A 16,852-nucleotide genomic window follows, 5' to 3' on the forward strand; every position below is an offset into this window, starting at 1 on the left:
CCTGGCAAGATTTTGAGCAAGTCATATCATCGAGGTCTCCTAGGTTCCACATTTGAGAATTAGGGCACTGATTCCTGACTTGCTCACCACCAGGGCTGCTGTGGGAGTGAAGTCCATGGAAAGACAGAGTGCTAGGGATGCGCGTCAGTGGCTTGAGTAAGCCACAGGAATGTCTCCTAGAAATGGCCATTGCTCAGGCTCCTCCAGTCAGGAGGGGCTGGTTCTCTTGCTGCTGCACTCTGGGCGCTGCCAATGTGAGGCAGGAGTAGTAGGCGAGGGCGCTAACTTGCGCAGGGTCCAGCTCCAGCTACATTGGCACTAGGAACCAATACTCTCATGCCTACTTTTCTAGACGGACACTTAAGCGAATACACCAGGCGCGGCTTCTTAACGCGCATCCGATCCAGGAAGGCGCACTTCCGTTCCCCAGTTCAGCGGGATGGCAGGCCGGCGTGGGGGAAGGGAGAGGTCGGTGGAGACGAGGGAGGGACCATATCCGGGAGAGTGGCAGCTTCCGACCAGTGGTCGCGCTTCCGGAGAGACGCTTCCGGTGGCGGCGGCAGCAGCGGCTGTGGTGGTTCCGGGTGTCTTTGTCCCCCCGGTGTCGCGGCCCTGGCCCGCAGGTGGGTAGGGGAAGCCCCCGCCGCCTCTCGGCTCCGTCGCCCCTCCGCTCCTGCCTCGGCCGAGGGGCTGCGAGGACCCGATGGCGAAGATGCGCGGGGCGCGGAAGGAGCCAAGCCCCCCTTCGGGCTGCAAGTCCGGTCTCCCTGGCAACGGCCTCGGCCCTGGGGGCGGGCGGGAGGAGGAGAAACCGCGCGCCTTCGTCCGCCCCCGGTGGCCTCGCCGCGGCCGGGCCGGGACACCTGGCGCCGCGGTGCTGAGGCCGGAGCGGAGGGCTCCGGAGCGTGGGAGCAAGAGGGCGGGCGCGCAGCTCGTTTTGCGTTCGGCCGGCCAGGGAGCCACCTTCCCACCAGCCCGTCGGAGAAACAACGGGCCGGGCTTCCGGGGAGCGGGCCCACAGCGTCTCCTCGCCCGCACCGGCCTCCTCCATTTTCCCGGGCCCTGCGTGGAGGGTTTCGGCGGATATTTTTGAATGAATGAATGTCACCGGGGTTCTTTCCAGCCCTCCACCCCAGCAACTACTCTGGGGGTGGCGTGGCATAGTGAGAGGACCGCTAAGTTGTTGGGAGACGTCGGTGTGAGTCTCAGTTTTGTCTCTAGTTATGTGGCCCCGGCAAGTCTCTGGATCTCTCTGAGCTTCCGTTTCCTTTTCTGTGAAACAGTATGACAGTATCACCCACCGCTGGGTTATTGTGAGGGTAAACTGGAAATAATGTAATTTCTCATTTTATTTACTGATTTCTTTACATTTTCTCCGTCCATGGCCTTCATTCAGTCTCCGTATCCACCTCTCTGCTTTCCCGAAGATCCTTAGTTACTTAAGGTTCTCCACCTTTCTGGGGGTAGATAGAAATCTCCCATATGAGCTGTTAATGTATTTCTTTTTGGATTGAAGGTTTTTCCCCAAGACTCTGAAAGAGGACAGCATTCCCAATGTCCCAGTTTAAGCGCCAGCGGATCAACCCGCTTCCAGGGGGACGCAACTTCTCAGGTGAGCCTCATACTAGGAAGTACGTGCTCTCGAGTTATTTTCAAATATTGGCTTTCCTTGGTGGATAGCAGTTTGTTGCTGCTGCTGTTTTTTAGTCAAACAGGAGATGCCCAGTGGTTGCCAGTGAAGCCCTGTGGAGGAGCTGCTTGGAGCTTTGCACTTTGGGTTTACTGTGTCCTCTGGCTGACTCTAGTACTTAAGGTGGTAGTTGCAGTTCCTGGAGATTGCTTCTCTGTCCCCATAGGCACAGCTTCAACATCTCTTCTGGGCCCTCCTCCTGGTTTGCTCACTCCTCCTGTGGCCACAGACCTGTCCCAAAATGCCAGGCACCTTCAGGTAGGTTGGGCATCCTTCGTGGTGAGTTTCAGCCCTTGGGATTACCTAGCATGTGTGGATGCCTGATGCTCTTTGATTTCTTACATAATAGTGGTCATCGTTTCTGACTCCTGTCTTGGTAGTGGGCCAGTATGGAGGTGACTAGACACCTCTCATACTGGGGAGTCTTACTTTCTGGCTCCAGGGAAATCTTTGGGGTACCTCTGGGAATTAAAGAACTAGAAATCCTATAAGAAGCTTGTGAGCCAAGAATCAACTCAACTGTCCCCCACTCCAAAGATGGATTACGGCCACTATATACACATGCTTCACGATGCAATTCACTACATACATACATCTCGATGCAGTGCACTGAGCTAGGGTGTGGACAGAGATGAGACTCTAGTGGCAGAGTGAGGTTTTGCCGCCCAGGTTGCTTGCTGTTACTTTTTCAACTGCTGTCTTCCCTTACAGGGTGGGGAGAAGCAGCGGGTCTTCACTGGCATTGTTACCAGCTTGCACGACTACTTTGGGGTGGTGGATGAAGAGGTCTTTTTTCAGCTAAGGTAGGCTTGAGGCTGGTCCCCTACCAGAAATGCTTATTGGATTCAGTTCTGTCACCATGCTGGTGGCTCCCCCACCCCCAAAGCTACTGCTTTGCTGTTTTTATGCAAGATGTGAGAAATCTTGATGGAGATTCTCATGGAGGCAGTTAGGGTGGCTTGGCCAGGGTCCTTCTCCTGATGGGCCTCCTGGCTTGTGTGCTGGCAGTGTGGTGAAGGGCCGGTTGCCCCAGCTGGGTGAGAAGGTGCTGGTGAAGGCTGCATACAACCCAGGCCAGGCGGTGCCCTGGAATGCTGTCAAGGTGCAAACGCTCTCCAACCAGGTATTCACCTCTCCTGAGCATGTGCATTGGAAAGGGGAGGGATGGAAGCCCTGGGCCCTGACAGCTGGGCAAGGATATTATTTTTGTCGAGGGGGTGGGAGTGCATCTTTCCAAGGTAGTGAGTGAGTCAACCATGGGATCCCCTGAATTTCCTGTCTACTATCCTGCAGCCCCTACTGAAGTCCCCAGCACCTCCCCTTCTGCATGTGGCAGCCCTGGGCCAGAAGCAAGGGATCCTGGGAGCTCAGCCTCAGTTGATCTTCCAGCCTCATCGGATTCCCCCACTCTTTCCTCAGAAGCGTGAGTACCAGTGGCATGGTTGTTGGGGTGTGGCTTTATGGGGTACTCTGGATGAACGGGCTTGTAACTTTTAAGTTGCTGCTATTAGAATAGAAGTGGGTACTTCTGTGCACTGGAAGAAAGGGAGGGGGAAGCTGGACAGGGCTTTTGAGTCACTGGCCATTTCCTCTCTGCAGCTCTGAGTCTCTTCCAGACATCGCACACACTTCACCTGAGCCACCTGAACAGATTTCCTGCTCGGGGCCCTCACGGACGATTGGATCAGGGCCGAAGGTAAGAGGATGATTAAGCAGAAAAGATGTTTTATTTGCCTTTAGGAGTAATGGCCCTTTTTGGACACTTGTTGACACTAACATTCTGTTTCTGCAGCTAGATCCTAGTCCCTTTTCCCTGAAATCAGCAGACACATTGAAATGTATATATAAATATCGGAACTTTATACACTGGTTTAGCAAGCAGGGATTTGATATAGTTCATTATGTTGAGATACTTTTTTAAATATATGATTTCTTGACTCGGTGCAGTAGCTCATGCTTGTAATCCTAGTACTCTGGGAGGCTGAGGCAGGAGGATTGCTTGAGCTCAGGAGTTCAAGACCAGCCTTACCAAGAGAGAGACCTCATCTCTAATAAACAGAAAAATTAGCTGGACATGATGGTGTGTGCCTGTAGTTCCAGCTACTCGAGGGGCTGAGGCAGGAGGATTGCCTGAGCCCAGGAGTTTGAGGTTGTAGTGAGCTGTGATGATGCCACCGTACTCTACCCAGGGCAAAAGAGCAAGCCTCTGTCTCAAAAAATTTTTTTTCTTTTATTTCTAGTCCCTAAGATTGAGATACCAAGAATTGAAACTCTCAAGGAAATAGTAGCATGTCAAGAAAAGTAACATTGCAGTATGTTTTAGTTACTAGTTTCAAAGGTTTCTTTATATATATATACAATGTATACATCAGTACAATGTTAGAATGTTACATTGCACTGTGCTCAGAAATGCAAGCCTTGTGCCTTGAATGTGCAGGTAGCTTTCTTGGCCATACATAGAACAAGCATTTGAGCCTTTGAGGGGCATCCTAGGTGATCCTGTGTCATCTGTGAGCATTGGGGACTTTTAGGAGCATGCTGTCTATCCTCTGTCTAGTTCACACCTTCCATCTCTCCTCTCTCCCTCAGTTTTTTGCTAATATCTCTATGGGTTAAGCGCTAGTTTATGACTCATTCTAGTTCTATCTTCATTTTAACTTTTTATAATGGAAAATTTCACTTTATGCAAAGTAAACAGAAATGTGTGATGAACCCTCATGAATACCCATCTCCCAGCTTTAACAGGCATCATCATCCTATCTGCCATTCTTTTCTTTCCTTACCTCCATCTCCTCATTGCCCCTTGATTTTTTTTTTTTTTTAAGGATGAAATTTATGTGGATTGAAATGCATAAGTCTTATCCGGAACATTTTGACAAAGGGAAAATCCCATGTAACTCTCACCCCTATTAAAATTTAGAACATTCCATCACTCCAGAAAGTTCCTTCCTGTTGTAGCTCTCTCTTGAAATGAATGCAGTACATAGAAGAAAACACCCCCATCCCAAATGCCAGTACATGGCAAGAGCTGACAATGCAAACCCATGTAAACACTTCAAAGGAGCAAAGATTACTCAAAGAAAAAGTTTAGGCAAAGTGATGTAGCTAGTCTGTGTGCTGAAGCATTTGTTACCTTGGGGTAGGTCATTGTGAATTCTCACTCGGGAGCAGCTTTGTCTAGGATTGTCTTCCATGGTGTCTTCCACTACTTGAAACCCATTGTCCCATTCTCCAGTCATGGGTATGTTTTTTGCATGCACCCACCCACCCCTCTGGTCTTGTGCATCTTCCTCATCTTCACTTTCAGGGACTCTCCCCTCCTCACATTCTGTGAAATATTTAAAGGTTCCATTACATGATCACGGCAAGGCCTTCAGAGATAATGTAGCCCAGGTGGAAATCTATGACTGCTACAGACTTTCTGCTTTAGGTTCAAATTAAGGCCTTCCTTCTATGAGTCAGTTTTGATTGTCCTGCATGTGCTGAGCCCTGTGCAAGGCCTGTGTTATATTACTTTGGTCCCAATGCTTCAGTGTCATAGCTTCTAGAGAAAGGAAGTACTGGTTGAGCATCCCAAATATGAGAATCCAAAATCCAAAATGCTCTAAAATCCAAACTTTTTGAGCACTGACATGATGCTCAAAGGAAATGCTCACTGGAGCATTTCAGATTTTGGATTTTTAGATTTGGGATGTTCAACCTGTAAGTGTAATGCAAATATTGCAAAATCCTAAAAAATCAGAAATCCAAAACACTTCTGGTCCCAAGCATTTCAGATTAGGGCAAGTCAATCTGCATCAGCCTGGGAGGGAGATATTACCATCAGTCAGTGGAAAGAATGTGCAGAGCAGGAAAAGGGGTGACAGGAAGTAGGTCACTCTGGGGGAGCAATTTTTAATTTATAAAGGACTCAGCCATATTAGTGTTTGCTGGGAAGCCAAGCTTTATTTTGAATTCCAGGCTTTAGGGTACAGGGAACAATGTCTCCATGGGAAACTACTGAGGTTTTTAGACAGGTGTATCCAGCTGGGCTTCTGCTGCTGCTGGTACTGAGATGTCATCACTGGTACTGCCCTGTGACCTCCTGACAGTTGACAGTAACGGGAGAAAACTGGCCACTGAATCCATAAGATTCAGTGGAACACACAATTTAACTGGAGGTTGACAGCGTTTACTGCAGTTTCTTTGGTCACGGGTGAGCTGAAGAGACTTGTCCAGTGACTTTGGAACAGGTCTGTTAGAAACTTGGAAGCACTGGCATCCCATCTAGGGGAGATAAGGAGGCTCTGGGATGGAGATGCTCACGAATAGGGAAGTGATCCAGGCAAATAGAAAAGAACAAAAGTCTCATGTTGAATCTAATCAGCTTAGTCACTGCTGTGTGATGAGCAGGGAAAGGAACAAGCAGGTCTAAGAAGAAGACCACAAACCTGGTGAACATAATCAATGCAGCTACCTTGGCAAAGAGAAATGGTAGCTGATTTTATTTCTCTCATGAGGTTCCTTTATGAGTCAGGCATTCAGAATGAATGGTCTAAAGGTCTTTTCTCCTCTACTATTTTTACTTACGGTACCTGTAACACAGTTATTGTATAATACTATAATAAGTGATGTATTACAAAAATGTATAAGGTATAGTACATGCTAGTATATAAAATTAAGATATGAAAATGTATGGTTTCTGACTCTTTCCCTTTAAAGACATCCGTTATTAACAGGTGGGCATTAAAGAACTTGAGAAAATGATTTTGAAAAGGAAAATCACTTATTGCCACTTTTTCCTCCTATGTTCTTGTTTGGCTTTTAGCTATACATGTGCATACTTTTTGCAGTTTTAACCTTAGAGTTCAAATTACTTTTGTGATTTTAAGCATTTTCCTATATTGCAGCATAATCCTCACAATTCCTTTAGTGGCTACATGATTATTATTTTTATCTACTATAAAAATCTGGGTATTGCTGGACATGTATGTGGTTTTCTCATTCTCAGTTTATGCTGCTTAATATTTCCTTACTACATACAACCTTTGTCTTTTGGAAGGCAGCCTGCTCACCACTATACCATCAACGCGGCTCAACCTTTGTCTTTTGAATTAACTTCCTTGGGATAAATTTTCAAGAGTGATGGAATTATTAGAGCAAAGGGTTTGAGTAATTTTATGACTTTAATGTGTATTGTTAAGAGTTTGTTTCCAGGAACTAATAAAGTTTACTTTATAGAACCTGTAGCATGGTACCATATATGTATTTCCTGTTGTGAAAAAAAATTTTTTTTCTCATTTTAGAAAATTATATAACTATTAATTTATAAAGTTCAGAAAAATAGAAGAAAATTATTCATGAGTTCATCAGAGGCATCTACTATTAATACTTTATTTCCTTTCAGTCTTTTAAAGCTTTTTTTTTTTGCATAGTTGAGGCCTACTGTCTACAGGGTATTGCATACTATTCGCTTAACATAAGAATGTTTTTCTATGTTATTATAGGAGCTTAAATATCCATTTTAATATGTTTGTAACATTCTGTCATATGTTGTTAGTGTGGCTTCTTTATCCATTTCTTAATGCATGTTGGGGATTAGATTGATTCCAGTTCTTTCTTTTTAGAGCAGTATGTATTGAATACATATGTAACAATGTGGTTTCTTTCTTTTGGTGTTGGATCAACCTCCAGCGATGACTATGACTCCAAGAAACGCAAACAGCGGGCTGGTGGAGAGCCTTGGGGTGCTAAGAAGCCGAGGCATGACCTGCCTCCTTACCGAGTCCATCTCACCCCCTACACTGTGGACAGGTGAGTGGCAAGGGTGAAGGGGACTGACACTTGCCGCTGGTAACAGTGTCATTCATGTGTGAGATATAGTCTATGCAAATGCACGTGTGTATTCTTACAGACTTGTTTTAAACAAAAGGAAACCTATCTACATGTTGTTGGTACTCTGCCTTTTCACTTCCTATGTCTTAGACTTGATTCCATATTAACATTTATCAGCTCAGTCTTGTTTTTTAGCAGCTACACAGTATTCCATTGACTGGATGAACCATAATTTAATCATTCCTCCGTTTGACTCTAATTATCCTAAATATTTCCATAGTAAACTTCCATGTTTTTTGAGATCACTGCCTAGAAATGGAGTAGTTGGCTCAAAGGGCTTTTTGTTTTGTTTTGAGGCAGGGTCTTATTCTGTTGCCGGGGCTAGAGTGCAACCTCAAACTTGTGGGCTCAAGCGATCCTCTTCAAGACTGCCTCAGTCTCCCCAAGTAGCTGGGACTATAGGCATACATTATGCCCGGCTAATTTTTCTAGAGATGGTATTTTAGGTTTTGATCGTTATTGTAAGTCTCCCAAAGAAGCTGTGCCCATTCAGACTCTCACCAAGGGGACTGGGTAACGCTTGTCTCCCCATCTTTGCCAACAGTGTTATCAGACTTTTCCACCTTGGTCTATCTTATTAATGAAAAGTGGTGTGATTTGATTTCTTTATGAGTGAGACTGAGCATGTTTTCATGGGCTTTTAAGTCTTACGTATTTCTTTTTCTGTTACGTACCTATTGGTGTCAATTTTCTGTTTTCTCTTAGGCTTTTGAACTTTTTGTTATTGATTTGTGAATTCCTTTTATATTAAGAGTGACACATTTCTCTGTCAAGTATTGCAATGTTTTCTTTTTCCTTTCTCAGTTTGACTCTTGCCATAAAGAGGTTGTAAATGAAGTGGTCAAACTGATCCATCTTTGCCTTTTTAGAGGTACCTTACTTGGAAAGTTCTTTCCCAGACTGAAAAACAGTTTGCCAATTTTTTTCCAAGTCTTTCATGGTTTCATTTTTTAATGTTTTGGTCTTTGCTCAATATGGATTCCCTTGCTGTCTTCCTTCAGCCCCATCTGTGACTTCCTAGAACTCCAGCGCCGCTACCGCAGCCTCCTGGTCCCCTCGGATGTTCTGTGCGTGCACCTGAGCTGGCTGTCAGCCTTCCCTCTGAGCCAGCCCTTTTCCCTCCATCATCCGAGCCGGATCCAGGTCTCTCGTGAGAAGGAGGCAGCTCCGGACACTGGTGCTGAGCCCGTCCCTGTAGACAGTGACCCCGCTTACAGTTCCAAGGTGAGTTCACTGGGCTCCCCTACCGTATACTACTGTGGGTGGCTGGAGAAGCTCTGAGTGTCTCCTTCCTGCCACCTCTACACAGGTACTGCTACTCTCTTCCCCGGGGCTGGAGGAATTGTATCGTTGTTGCATGCTCTTTGTGGATGACATGGCTGAGCCAAGGGAGACGCCAGAACACCCTCTGAAGCAGGTTAAGGTAAGAGCCGAGCCGCAGGGCGGGAGGCACATGGACTCTGTCAGGTGCCCAGGAGGAAAATCCAGCTCAGAGATGTTCTCACTTGCTAGAGTTAGGTGGCTGGTTGCTGTTGGTGGATAGAGAAGCCCCTTTGTGGTGGACTGACCACTTCCTGCTGCCTTAATTCCTGACTAATGGGATCAGCCTCATCGTGTAGCGGGAGACCCAGGGAATGTGGTTTTCTCTTTCCCATCCTTGATCCTTTCTTGCAGTTTTTGCTGGGACGGAAAGAGGAAGAAGCAGTGTTGGTTGGGGGTGAATGGTCTCCTTCCCTGGATGGTCTCGACCCCCAGGGTGACCCGCAGGTGCTGGTGCGCACAGCCATCCGCTGTGCACAGGCCCAGACTGGCATCGACTTGAGCGCCTGCACCAAGTGGTGAGTGGCCTCCGTCCCCGGCTGCCACACTCACGGGTGCTGTGGACATGAATGCGGCCAGGGTGGGGGTGTGTGCCAAGGGCCAGCTGAGCCCTGAAGCCACGCTTGGCACCCCTTGCTGCCTAGCACCTTGTGCAGTACCTGTCGGCTTCTGAGTTGGTCTGTAGCCTTCTTGTTGAACTTTCAAAGCATGGCACGTGAGTGCCCATGGGAAACTGAAGCACTTGCTTGTAAATGTGGTGTCTGCCTGAGAACGTCATGGGTTATATCTCCTTTTCCCTTTGTTGTGAGCAGGTGGCGCTTTGCAGAGTTTCAGTACCTGCAGCCGGGACCCCCGAGGCGGCTCCACACTGTGGTGGTGTACCTGCCAGATGTCTGGACCATCATGCCTACTTTGGAAGAGTGGGAGGCCCTTTGTCAGCAGAAAGCTGCAGAGGCAGCTCCCCCACCCCAGGAGGCAGCAGGGGTAAGGCTGAGCCTTGAGACACAGAGGGGGAAGTAGGTGCCTTGACCCCAGGACCCAGAGGCTCACATCTGGGGTGTTGTTGCAGGAAACAGAGCCTGAACAGACGCCTGATGCGTCAGAGCAGGCAGCAGACGCTGCTAAGAGGAATGCAGAGACTCCTGAGGCCACCACACAGCAGGAAATGGACACTGACCTCCCAGAGGCTCCTCCACCCCCTCTCGAACCTGCCGTCATTGCACGTCCTGGCTGTATAAACCTGTCCCTCCATGCGATTGTGGAGGATCGGAGGCCGAAAGAAAGGATATCTTTTGAGGTGGGTGTAGGTGTCCTGGGGAGCTCAGGGTACCCTTTCCTCCTGGTGCTCAGGGCCCCACGCCTCTCCTGACAGGTGGTGGTGCTGGCTGAGCTATTTCTGGAGATGCTCCAGAGGGATTTTGGCTACAGGATTTATAAGATGCTGCTGAACCTTCCCGAGAAGGTCATGTCCCCACCTGAACCTGAGAAGGAGGAGGTGGCCAAGGAAGAGGTGGCCAAGGAAGAAGAAGCCATCAAAGAGGAAGTGGCCAAGGAGTCCAAGGATGAGGTACAGAGTGAGGGCACAGCTGCCGAGGCAGACACCCCGCTGGTGAGTACCTCTGTCCCCCTGCTCGACACTGGGGACTGCCAATGATAATGCTTTGCTTAATCTGAGTATCATCTGTACCAGGCACTGTTCTGGCACTTCCTGTGTCGTCTCCTTCCCTCCTCCCTCCCACTGCATACTCCCGAGGAGCCTGGGATGGACGAAGGCCCAGGGCGGTTAGGAAGTGGTGCGCCTAGGGTAAGGGAAGGTGGCAGGGACGAGCGAAGGGGCGCGCGCCACAAGAGCACAGAAATCCCAGTCACTAAGAACACTGGGACGTGTGGGGGTGTTTGATTGCCTGATGGCTAACTAGAGACTTTTCAAACCTTTTCTAAAACATGACTGACTCTGCTTCTTGCATAAATACTATCAAGTAATCATAATTTCTTCTTGGACTGAGATCAGCTCCTGAGGGAAATCCCAGGGGTCTGGAAGTGTCCTGGGCATGCTGAGTCCCATGCAATGAATGACATTAAATACCTTCAGTGAGAGTGTGTCTACAAAGCCCTCAACACAGTGCCTGGAACATAGTTGATACTCAAATGTTAGCCGTTGTTATTATTAGCAATTGCAGTAATCATGTTCCTTCTCATCACCCTGGTCTGTCTCCCCAGAAGGAGGACGGGCTTATGCCCAAACCGCCTTCTTCAGGCGGAGAGGAAGAAGAGAAACCCCGGGGTGAGGCGTCTGAGGACCTATGTGAGATGGCCCTAGACCCGGAGCTGCTGCTCCTGAGGGACGATGGAGAGGAGGAGTTCGGTGCGTCCGGTGGTGACAGAGGGGAGTGTGAACAGGGGCTCTTGGGACCTGGGGTTTCCTGTCAGGACTGGGGAGCCCGTTTGGGGGCGTGCTCTGCTTATCTGGGGCTTCCTGTAGCAGGAACAAAGCTGGAGGATTCAGAGGTCCGGTCTGTTGCCTCGAACCAGTCAGAGATGGAGTTCTCTTCGCTTCAGGACATGGTGAGCCTCTCTGGGCCTCGGTGGTGGCAAGGCCTGGTTCACTCCTGGGAGCAGGATGCTCACCCACGACTCCTCTTGGTGGACCAAAGACGGCTCCAGAACATTTCACTGTCCTGTATCTGATCCTCCCCTGAGAGAAGCGTAAGGGGTTCTTTATCACAGGTGCCCCTGAGGCCTGCTTAGGTGTGGCATCATTGTCATCCAAGCTGCTCGTCTATGTTGCCCAGGCTGGAGTGTAGTGGTCACCGATAGGCGCGATCGTAGCACGCTGCAGCCTCCAACTCCTGGGCTCAAGCCATCTTTCTGCTTCAGCCTCCCCAGCAGCAAGGAAGACAAGCCTGCCACTGTGCTGTCTCCAGCTGCTCCATTTTAAAAGGGCTGTGTCCTGGGTGATGGAGCAACTAGGAGAACTACCTGTAACTCCCGCTCACCTGTGTTTCCTTTGCAGCCCAAGGAGCTGGATCCCTCTGCCGTGCTCCCCTTGGACTGTCTCCTTGCATTCGTCTTCTTCGATGCCAACTGGTGTGGCTACTTGCACCGGCGAGACTTGGAGAGGATCCTCCTGACCCTCGGGATCCGGCTCAGTGCAGAGCAGGTTGCTTCTCTCTCCTGCCCCATTGGTCCTCTCTGGGTGGCCTCCTGACACACACACAGGCCTGCGCTAGGGTCTTGCGTGTCACCAGGACAGAGGTTTGCGCCTTCTGCTCAGTGGGTGTGTTTTCCATAGGCCAAGCAGCTGGTCAGCAGGGTGGTGACACAGAACATCTGCCAGTACCGGAGCCTCCAGTACAGCCGCCAGGAGGGCCTGGACGGCGGGCTGCCCGAGGAGGTACTTTTCGGTACGTGGTGCTCTGCAGCCTTGCTGGGACGTGGGCGGGGCAGGCTGCCTCCTCCTCCGCAGATCTTGTTAAACCTTTGCTGCCCCTTCTAGGAAACCTGGACCTGTTGCCTCCTTCTGGGAAAAGTGCAAAGCCAGGTGCCGCCCCCATGGAACACAAGGCCCTGGTGCCCCACAATGGCAGCCTGATCAACGTGGGCAGCCTGCTGCAGCGCGCGGAGCAGCAGGACAGCGGCCGGCTCTACCTGGAGAACAAGATTCACACACTGGAACTGAAGCTGGGTGAGGGGGCTGGCACGGGCAGGCTGTGTGGAGACCCCCACTCCGTAGGCTTCGGGGCCCTGAGCGCCAGGCCTCGACTGAGCAGGAGTCTTTCTGGTCTTCCCTCCCCCGCCTCGCAGAGGAGAGCCATAACCGCTTCTCAGCAACGGAAGTGACAAACAAGACACTGGCCGCGGAGATGCAGGAGCTGCGCACCCGGCTGGCTGAGACCGAGGAGACGGCCCGGGCGGCGGAACGACAGAAGACGCAGCTTCAGCGGCTGCTGCAGGAGTTCCGGAGGCGCCTGGCGCCCCTGCAGCTGGAGATGCAGCGCATGGTGGAAAAGGTGGGGAGGGACGCCAGGGGCAGCTGAGGCTCCTGTCACCCCCTTCCTTCTCTCAACCTGGGTTACCTTACCTTTGTCCTCCACCCGCAGGCTCCTGTGGATTGAGCAGCTGGCAGGCCTGGGCACTCCCTGCCCGTGCTGACGCTTGTTCCTCTGTGTCACGCAGGCTGACAGCTGGGTGGAGAAGGAGGAGCCGGCGCCCAGCAACTGAGGGCCTGGCCAGGAGCTGTGGCCCGCGAGGGCGCCTGGTGAAGTTGGAGCCTTTGGTACCTGAAAGCAGCTGGAGCAAGACCTTGGAGCCACGGGCAGGGGAGGCTGACCCTGCGCTCAGCCTCTGGAGGGGACGCCAAGCCATCAGGGTGGGGGTCTGCGATGTGAGACGATGTGCAAGGAACCCTGGTTCTGGTTACAACTAAATACATCTTTTGCACCCCTAGAATGTCATTTTGCCCTCAACCTTGGAATTTCTCCCGGGGCCCTTTTAGTCTTGTGCTGACTTTCTCCTGTCCTCTTCCAGTTTAGAATAAGACAGGGGAGGAAAAGGCTTTTCGAGTATGTGACAAGGTGTGATGCCAATAAACTGAAGAGACAGACGTGGAGTCTGGCTGGGGCTAAGAAACCCCTTTCTCTGGACGGCACAAATCCTGCTGGTTCTAGGCGCAGACTCTAGGGAAGGGTCTCCGTTGGCCATCACGGGAGTGGAGTCTGTGCTTGGAAGCTTGGTGTTGGGCTGTGTTTGCCACAGAACACTGTGTTCCAGCCACCCCAGACTTGCCAGAAGAAACCAGCACCTCTTTCCCCGGCTCCTGTGTTCAGAATGTGGTATTGGCTCTGGCCCAGCCTTCTCCCCGCTCCCCATAATTCTCGCCTTTCCATAATCCGTGGTTTCAGTTTGACTTTGTATATAAAGTTGGGTTTTTTTTTTTTTGGCTTTTTGTTTTTTAAATAAACCAAAGTCAAAAACAAACCAAGTGTGTCTTCCATAGCACTTGCCTGTGCACGCCACCGCCCCCCTTCCTGGCCCTCAGCCCCGGGCTCTGCCGGGCCACTCTCCAGCAGGGCTGTTCCCTCCTTAAGTCACAGCACAATACTACATGGACATTTTAGTGAAAACTTTACTTGAAAAAATAAAATCCCACATATCCAGGTGAGAGACAAACCCACGTTTGTGCCCTGAGGCTTGTGAATTGATATGTGACATTCTGTGTGGTGGGGCAGTTACTTTAGTTACCTCGGGAACCTGAACCAGCCTGCCTGCTCTCTGTCACCCAGGCAGGGTTGTGGCCTCTCCTAGGAAAAGAGTCTTTGAAGTGAAAAGGCAACAAGGGTCCCTGGCTGGGGTCTCTGGAGGTAGATACGATCCTGCCACACAGGCAGGGCGAAGACCCTCAGCTGAGCTGGCGGAGCCCACGCCCTCCGAGGGGCTACAGCATGCTCTGGCCCTAGGCCTGGACGTACTTTGGACGGTAATTCTGGAAGCGAAGCTCTGGGCTCCTACGCTGCTTACCTGCGTCTGGGGCTTTGGGGGAGGCTGCAGCTTGCAGGATGAAGCCGCTCACTGCTCGGGGCTGCCAGGGTCAACCGGGGCCACCCCTACCCCAGCCTGCGGGAGGAGCAGAGCCTGCCCTGCACAGGACAAGGACTACAGAGGCTGTGTCCCAGAAGTCCTCTGAAAGCAATGGGAATTCAGTCGTCGGCCACGATGGAGAGGGCTCGGAGCTCGCTCAGCTTGGCCTCGTTCTCCTGCTCCCGCTGCTCGTCAGAGTGGCCTGGCTGGTCAAGCTGTTGGGTCAGGTCTCCAAAGATCTTGTGCATCTCGGAGTAGTACACGACCTGTGGGGACACAGGAAGGGTCAGCCAGTGCTGGGCTCCCGGGAATCAGGCGCCCAAACCTCAGGAGGACAGCGGGGCTGGCGCTGCCATGGGGCCAGCTCCCACTTCTCCACCGCTGCCTCCCTCCCTAGTTCCTGTCCCTGACTGCTGGCAGCGCAGACAGGAGTAGGGCCACAGCCTTCCGGAGGCACAAGGAACAGAAAGGCTCAGCCGAGACCGCAGGGCAGCCATAAGTCAAACCAAGCTGGGGAGCAACAGGGCCCTGGCGACTGCAGGTGAAGATGCCCTTCCCACTCCTGTTCTCCCAGGACCCAAAGCGGGAAGGGACAGGCCTGTGGCCAGGCCTGGGAGGCTGAGGAGTGACAGGCACTGGGACCAGGGCCTGACTGCTTTTTGGAAGCCAGGAGAGAAACCCAAAGCTTTTGTCCTGGGAGAATGAGGACATGGTAGGCTGGTGACTCCCAAAGCCCCGAGAGCCAATTTTAGAGGTAAAGCTGAGAAAGGTGACATGGTTCTAGCCTTCCGTTCCCTCCTAACTCACCAACTCACACCCGCCCTCACGCATGGTCTGAGCGCATAGCCATGGGCACGGCTCAGAGGCCAGGCTCACCCAGATCCTTCCAGGCAGCACCAGGACTGGGTGGGACACAGGCCCAGAGGCCGAAGTGGGCAGAGGAACGGGGGCCCTATCACTATTCTCCCAGGTGGCCAAGGACAGGGGCTTTCCCAGGTCCTGCCTCAGTTTCCACCTCACGACCCAATGAAAGCAAGTACTTTTGTGAAAGTGCCCCACACCTTCAAACACTCTGTTCCCAGCTGTCTCTGCGACTACAGACACTCGAGACCATCCCTAGGCAGTCTCTCCTGGACACCCATGGCAAGGTTTCCACTGGGCCTAGAGGGCTGAATGAAGCCAGGCCTCAGTTGAATGAAGCCGGGCCTGGGGCAAGTGCTGGGGGGAGGGCGGGGGATGGCCACCCTACCCCCAAACTCCTCGCCCAAGCCAAGCCGTGTGAGTCACGGGGAATGCTCACTTCTGCAGTGACTAACGGCAGCGGCAGCGGGCGAGGAGGCGGCTGTGCCGAGGGGGCGGTAAACAACCCCTGGCTCCCCCGCTGCCTGGTTACGGGGCATCCCTCCCTCGCCTCCCACACGGCTCCAACCTGGGCACACCAAGCCAGGCACCCGAGGCTTCCTCCTGAGAGCAACAGGAGGAAGGGCGTGGACGGCTGGGATGGCTGCACGGGGGCCTGCCTCAGGGGTGGAAAGGACCCCTGCCCCCACTAGGCTCTCGGTCTCACTGCCCCCTAGAGATGACACAGATGACACAGGACCAAGGATGTGGGTCACTAACAAGTCCCAGCTCCAGTCCCAGGCTCCCTAACACTGAGTGCCTGGCCATGGCTTCTGGAGTTCTCCAAAAACTGCATGGTGGGAGGCTGGATCGGCTTCTCCTGGGGCCTGAGACTGTGGAACCTGCAAGGACTGGCAGTGTCCACTAGAGGGTGCCAGACGCCCGGCCAAGAAAACAGCAGCCGCAAGTGGCTGCAGACATGTGCAGCCTGCTGCCCGGCTACCTGAAGGTGAAGGGACGAGTATGGGGTCCTGAGGCTGGCACTGAGCCATCAGTGGGGTCCTGTGTAGAGGGGACCTGATTCTGGCTTTGGCACCTCAACGCTTCTATTTTGCCAGTGGGGAGAATGATCCTTGCTAGAGATTTAAAGATTAACGGGGGTGAGGAGGGAAATGCTCCCGCTATGTCCTTCCACCCAAGCAGAGGTGGCACAGGGTCCTGGCCTGTGTCTGACACTCAGCTCCGCAGCATTGGTGCCACCTGAGTCCGGCCTGCCCTTCCCCACCTGACCATGGCTCTCCCAGGGCTCAGGGACCCCTCCCTGGGTAGCTCAAAGTCTCGTCTCCCTGGGGCCTGGCGCTAGTGAGGACTAACAAGGTGGGCAGGCAGGGGGGCTGGGTCCTCAGAACCAGGTCTCCAGAGCCCTCGTGTCCTCAGGACCCCCCGGCAAAGAACCTGCCCCGAAAGAAGGCCTAAAGGGGCTGCCGGCTTCTTTCTGCTGCTCACAGCATGACATGAAGGGACACAGAAACCTGAGGGGACTCTCCACTG

General features: G+C 51.9%; 2 protein-coding genes across 5 annotated transcripts in view; one reads left to right on the forward strand and one right to left on the reverse strand.

Moving 5' to 3' along the window:
• The first annotated feature begins 398 nt into the window (after positions 1 to 398).
• CCAR2 (cell cycle and apoptosis regulator 2) lies at positions 399 to 13,861 on the forward strand. 4 transcript variants are annotated; one of them, XM_012739298.3, is made up of 21 exons: positions 399 to 623; positions 1,517 to 1,612; positions 1,857 to 1,948; positions 2,402 to 2,493; positions 2,699 to 2,813; positions 2,984 to 3,113; positions 3,290 to 3,386; positions 7,364 to 7,483; positions 8,566 to 8,788; positions 8,874 to 8,987; positions 9,239 to 9,402; positions 9,697 to 9,868; positions 9,954 to 10,181; positions 10,257 to 10,493; positions 11,105 to 11,249; positions 11,370 to 11,449; positions 11,898 to 12,044; positions 12,177 to 12,288; positions 12,381 to 12,569; positions 12,689 to 12,894; positions 13,061 to 13,861. In XM_012739298.3, exons 2-21 carry the CDS (start codon positions 1,555 to 1,557, stop codon positions 13,103 to 13,105), a joined length of 2,766 nt encoding a protein of 921 aa, XP_012594752.1. In that variant the 5' UTR covers positions 399 to 623; positions 1,517 to 1,554; the 3' UTR covers positions 13,106 to 13,861. The 4 variants fall into 4 exon arrangements, with proteins under 4 accessions (XP_012594752.1, XP_012594747.1, XP_075853298.1 ...); XM_012739293.3 differs by having other exon boundaries at positions 400 to 623; positions 11,367 to 11,449; XM_075997183.1 differs by lacking the exon at positions 399 to 623 and adding an exon at positions 709 to 1,198.
• Positions 13,862 to 13,991: 130 nt separating this feature from the next.
• BIN3 (bridging integrator 3) overlaps positions 13,992 to 16,852 on the reverse strand; it is a 41,950-nt gene continuing 39,089 nt past the window's right edge. Inside the window, exon 9 of the mRNA XM_012739322.3 lies at positions 13,992 to 14,727. Coding sequence (XP_012594776.1) covers positions 14,581 to 14,727 — 147 coding nt within the window. The 3' untranslated portion in view covers positions 13,992 to 14,580. The remainder of the gene's footprint in view (positions 14,728 to 16,852) is intronic.

This window comes from Microcebus murinus, chromosome 24, assembly GCF_040939455.1.
Source record: "Microcebus murinus isolate Inina chromosome 24, M.murinus_Inina_mat1.0, whole genome shotgun sequence".
In the NCBI taxonomy this organism is placed as follows: Eukaryota; Metazoa; Chordata; class Mammalia; order Primates; family Cheirogaleidae; genus Microcebus; species Microcebus murinus.

Excerpts from the sequence above, each read along its gene's own strand:
- CCAR2 (XM_012739293.3), top strand. The coding sequence starts at position 1,555 with ATGTCCCAGTTTAAGCGCCAGCGGATCAACCCGCTTCCAGGGGGACGC. Across the intron at positions 9,403-9,696 it reads TTGAGCGCCTGCACCAAGTG|GTGGCGCTTTGCAGAGTTTC; the intron begins GTGAGTGGCCTC and ends TGTTGTGAGCAG. Across the intron at positions 12,045-12,176 it reads TCCGGCTCAGTGCAGAGCAG|GCCAAGCAGCTGGTCAGCAG; the intron begins GTTGCTTCTCTC and ends TGTTTTCCATAG.